Here is a 4,097-nt window from a genome sequence, read left to right on the forward strand (position 1 = left end):
GCGTATTGGAGTCCCGGCCTAATGTGTAACATTAAATGTCCTCAATTAAGGAGTTGCTACCTCCAATACGCCGTGAATCTTAATATGTTTTTGTTTGAGAAAAAAACTTCAAAGAAATTTGATCATTTATGCTTTTAACTATATGTGTCTTTAAACCTTGGAAATGATTCTCCTTTGTTCCTTCCAAAAGCAGGCGGTTTCCCATTTGCTTAAAGTAACTGGATAAATTTGGGATACCATTAATTGTTGCAAACTAGCATCAACCTATATATATATATATTTGGTTGAGATAGTTTAGTTGAAATATAAGTGTCAACTAGATTTATTTCTTGAAGTAGCTATAATTTGTTTCTGTCCATCTTTCTTTTTGTTCTTTATTTTTTATTTTATTTTGGATAAATGTGCCAACCCTTTTCAATTGCTTAAAATGATTGCAAGTGAATATATTAAGAAAGATTTCTTTCATCCTGAGCTCCAAACAGAGCTTTAACAGACATAACATGTAACTAGCATCAAATTTTGTGATACAAATTTGATTTGTTTATGTGAGGATTATTGCAGCTTCGATCCCTATAAAATAAGAAGAACAAGGCATGATACTTTTAACAGAGAAGATTATTAGCTGAGACACAGATCAAAGGTAAAAGCTAAATGTGATTTAGAGGCTCAGAGCTCGTCCTTGGGGGAGGGTAGAGGTCCTTTAGAGTTGTTTGAGGAGGACTTGATTGGATATGAAGCCTCCATGGCTATACCACACAGTCCTTCTTTATCAGAGATGCCTCGCTGCATTCGAATGTAGCCCTTCTCTCCCCATTCAGCTCCCCATGAATTCTTCACTATCCAGTATTTGGTTCCGTCTAGGGTTGTTCCGTAGCCCACAATCGCCACCCCATGATCCAGCTCCGTGCCACAGCCTCCGGTAAATACCCCCTGCCAAATATAGTACTCAACAAAACTTACGAAATAATCTGTTGTTTTCTCAGTTTAACAATGATTTTCTAAGAACTGTTTCCAACACTGACATTTTTTGTTAGTATATATATCCATTTAATATTATATAGAGTATACACTTGAGTTAGTGTGTCCGGTGTCATGTTTTTTCTTTTTCCCAAAATATCTTTATCCAGTAATTATCATATCCAATAATTGTTGAATGATTTTTTTATCATTCAACAAACCACCCAAAACTGCTAACTAATTTTTTTCAATCATCAAACTATCTAAAAAATTTACTGTAAAATTGCAAACTCATTGCATTTGCACCTACAACTTGTTAGTCATAAATTTACTTGCCTCTGAATAGAACTGGAAATCAGAACCCCCGGCGTCTATGGCGACAGATATAGGTTGGTTGGCAGCTGCTTTCATCAGCGCATCCTCATCGTTAGCGGGAACGTTCTCGTGTCCATCAATTGATACTACTGGGTGGTTTTCCTGCAAAACAGTCCAAATCTTATCCCCAGAACATCGGAAAGAAAAACAGCAGATTTTTAGTTCACCTTCGAAACATCACAAGTTCCATCCGCAGCATTGTAAGGGTAGTTTTCCTCGGTTGTTATTCCTCCCTTTCGCTTGATGAACTCGAAAGCTAAATCCATTAGGCCTCCATTACAGCCTGCATTTTCTTTGTTGTCGCAATCAACCAGTTCCTGCTCGGACAAAGAAACTAACTTCTTTGTTTTGATTTGGTTTATTCCTTCAACACCCACCACCGTCGAAAATGCCCAACAACTACCTATAACCATGGTTGTTAGAATCTTATAATTCACGATTCAATACAAATTTCAAATAAAACAATTCGATTCATCATGATTAATCTTGAATTGAGTGAATCATACGATTCATTTGCTATTCACTATGATTCATTACAATACAATACAATACAATGTCTACGATTTATTGAAAATTAGTTTTGTTTGCATTACGCATGAAATGGTGTCTTTTTACCCCCAAAAGAATTCAATTAATTATATATATTTTGATAAATCAATTAATTATATTGATATACATGAGGTTGTTGTATATACATAGATACAATTTAGTTATATTAATATATAATTATGTTAAATGAAGTGAATCTAATGATTCACTATTTTAACAAAACCATTTACGATTTGGTAGAAGGTGGACTATGGAATGAACAATTAGCCTTACCACATTGTCCTTGGTCCTTGACACCAGTGACTGCACCTTTCTTCCTCCAATCGACAGATAGGGGGACCATATCTACCTTCTCGTATATGAAAGTCCCGTTCCCTTTAGGGATCCCCCAGAGCATCCTGTGGTGCTTAACATTTGAACCAGCATAAGTGCTCTTGAATTCGTGGTTTGTCATGTCTGCAAACTTGTTCAACTTCAACTTGTAAGGCTTGTCCTTCTTGTTGACGTTGCGAACATAGTAAACATTGTACTTGAACACGTTGAATCGGTTGTGCTTGTCATCAAGGCTCCTAGACACTGTGTGATGGCTCCTCCACCGCTCGTACAAATCCCACAAACTCTCTTCGGTCTCCAAATCCTTTTCATGGAAATCGAAACTCTCACCAAGTCCAAGAACCAAAGCCAGAGAGAGAACAACTAGAAGACACTTTTTCAAGTCCATTGTCACAAGGTGGAAAGTATAGGGACTATTGAGAGTGCTTTATATAGAAGAGTGAATCTAAAGATAGAGATGGAAGTAGGAGAAACATGCAAGTGATAATAAATTAAAGAAGTTGAAGGTTCCTTATGGGCATCAACAATCGATTGATAATAATGCAAAGAAATACCAAGATGGAGTCTGAGAATGATAAAGATGAAGCTATATCTATATATATATATATATATGTGTATGTGTAGGGACGGATTTAGAATTATTACTATGATACGAAAGTAGGTTTGGGGGTGCAAACTCTTTTGATTTTAAACTATTTTAAATTTTTCTTTATAATATTTGATATCTTTCAAATTTTTTGGGGGGCGACCAGCCCCTAGATCCATCCTTGTATATATCGACATATATTTACCTGTACAAGCAAGGTTTTTTTAATAATTGTGTTTGGTCTACACATCATAACCTTTTGACAAAGAAAGGAGAAAAAATTTATTGAAAGTGTGATCAGTTATATACATTTGTGTGACTACCAGTGGCGAAGTCAGGAAATTAAATCAGAAGGGGTACTTACTAATTATAACTTCAATTTTTTTTTTTTCATAACCAACAATAAGAAGATAATAATAATTTTTGAATCAATATTAAATACAAAAAATTAATTAAATTGTTACAAAAGTATTTCATATAAAATTTTATAATTAACTTCAAGTAAAATCGAAAAGAAAGTATTGCGTGTAACTAGTGTACCATGGACAATATAAAAAAGCTATATTTTTAAGTCGTAAAATAAATTATATAATGGTAAGATAAATCAAATTTTTATAAAATTTAAATAAAAATTTCATATAATAATGATATCACGTCATTATTGATATATGACATCACCAACCAATAGTAAAGCAACATATGAAAGATGAACTCCACATGCGAATATAACTAACACTCTAGTAATTTATATATATATATATAGCGAGATTAATTATATTCGCATATTAATAATGATGGATATTACTTTTATATTGAGATTTTTTCACAAAATTTTCATACATAAAAATATAATTTGTTGTAGTCACTTCATTTTTAATAAAACAATGCTATTGTTTTCATAAATTTAAAAATACCCTTGACATTTTATTCTAAATATTATTTTTGTTTAAAATTTTATTTATATACATATGCAAAAAAAAAAATCCAGGGGGACGTGACCCCCCTAATCCCCATATGGCTCCACCACTAGTGACTACAGAAATCTTGTGAAGGATTGTTAAGCGTAATATTGGGTGATCTATAAAATCTTGTGAAGGATTGTTATGTGTAATATTGTGTGATCTGTGCGTGCTACAAATAAATAAACAAATCACAAAATAGACGAAAGGGGTTTGTGAGTCTTTGTTGTTGTTGTTATTGTTTTTTTTTTCTAAGCTTTCTTGATATGACTCTTATGTCTATTCTGTAACATTTTTGCGGTTTATTTGTTCCTAGACTTTTCCTGATATTTTCACTT

At 33.1% G+C, this 4,097-nt stretch overlaps 1 protein-coding gene across 1 annotated transcript; it reads right to left on the reverse strand.

The window, feature by feature from the left end:
* Positions 1 to 418: 418 nt before the first annotated feature.
* On the reverse strand, positions 419 to 3,783 carry LOC114265382 (vignain). The gene is made up of 4 exons (XM_028206210.2): positions 2,155 to 3,783; positions 1,500 to 1,735; positions 1,294 to 1,434; positions 419 to 930 (listed from the first exon to the last, which is right to left on the reverse strand). The coding sequence occupies exons 1-4, from the start codon at positions 2,600 to 2,602 to the stop codon at positions 667 to 669; spliced, it is 1,089 nt and encodes a 362-aa protein (XP_028062011.2). The 5' UTR covers positions 2,603 to 3,783; the 3' UTR covers positions 419 to 666.
* Positions 3,784 to 4,097: the final 314 nt, after the last annotated feature.

The sequence above is a fragment of the Camellia sinensis genome, chromosome 4 (genome assembly GCF_055761805.1).
Source record: "Camellia sinensis isolate YWXY chromosome 4, ASM5576180v1, whole genome shotgun sequence".
Taxonomy (NCBI): Eukaryota; Viridiplantae; Streptophyta; class Magnoliopsida; order Ericales; family Theaceae; genus Camellia; species Camellia sinensis.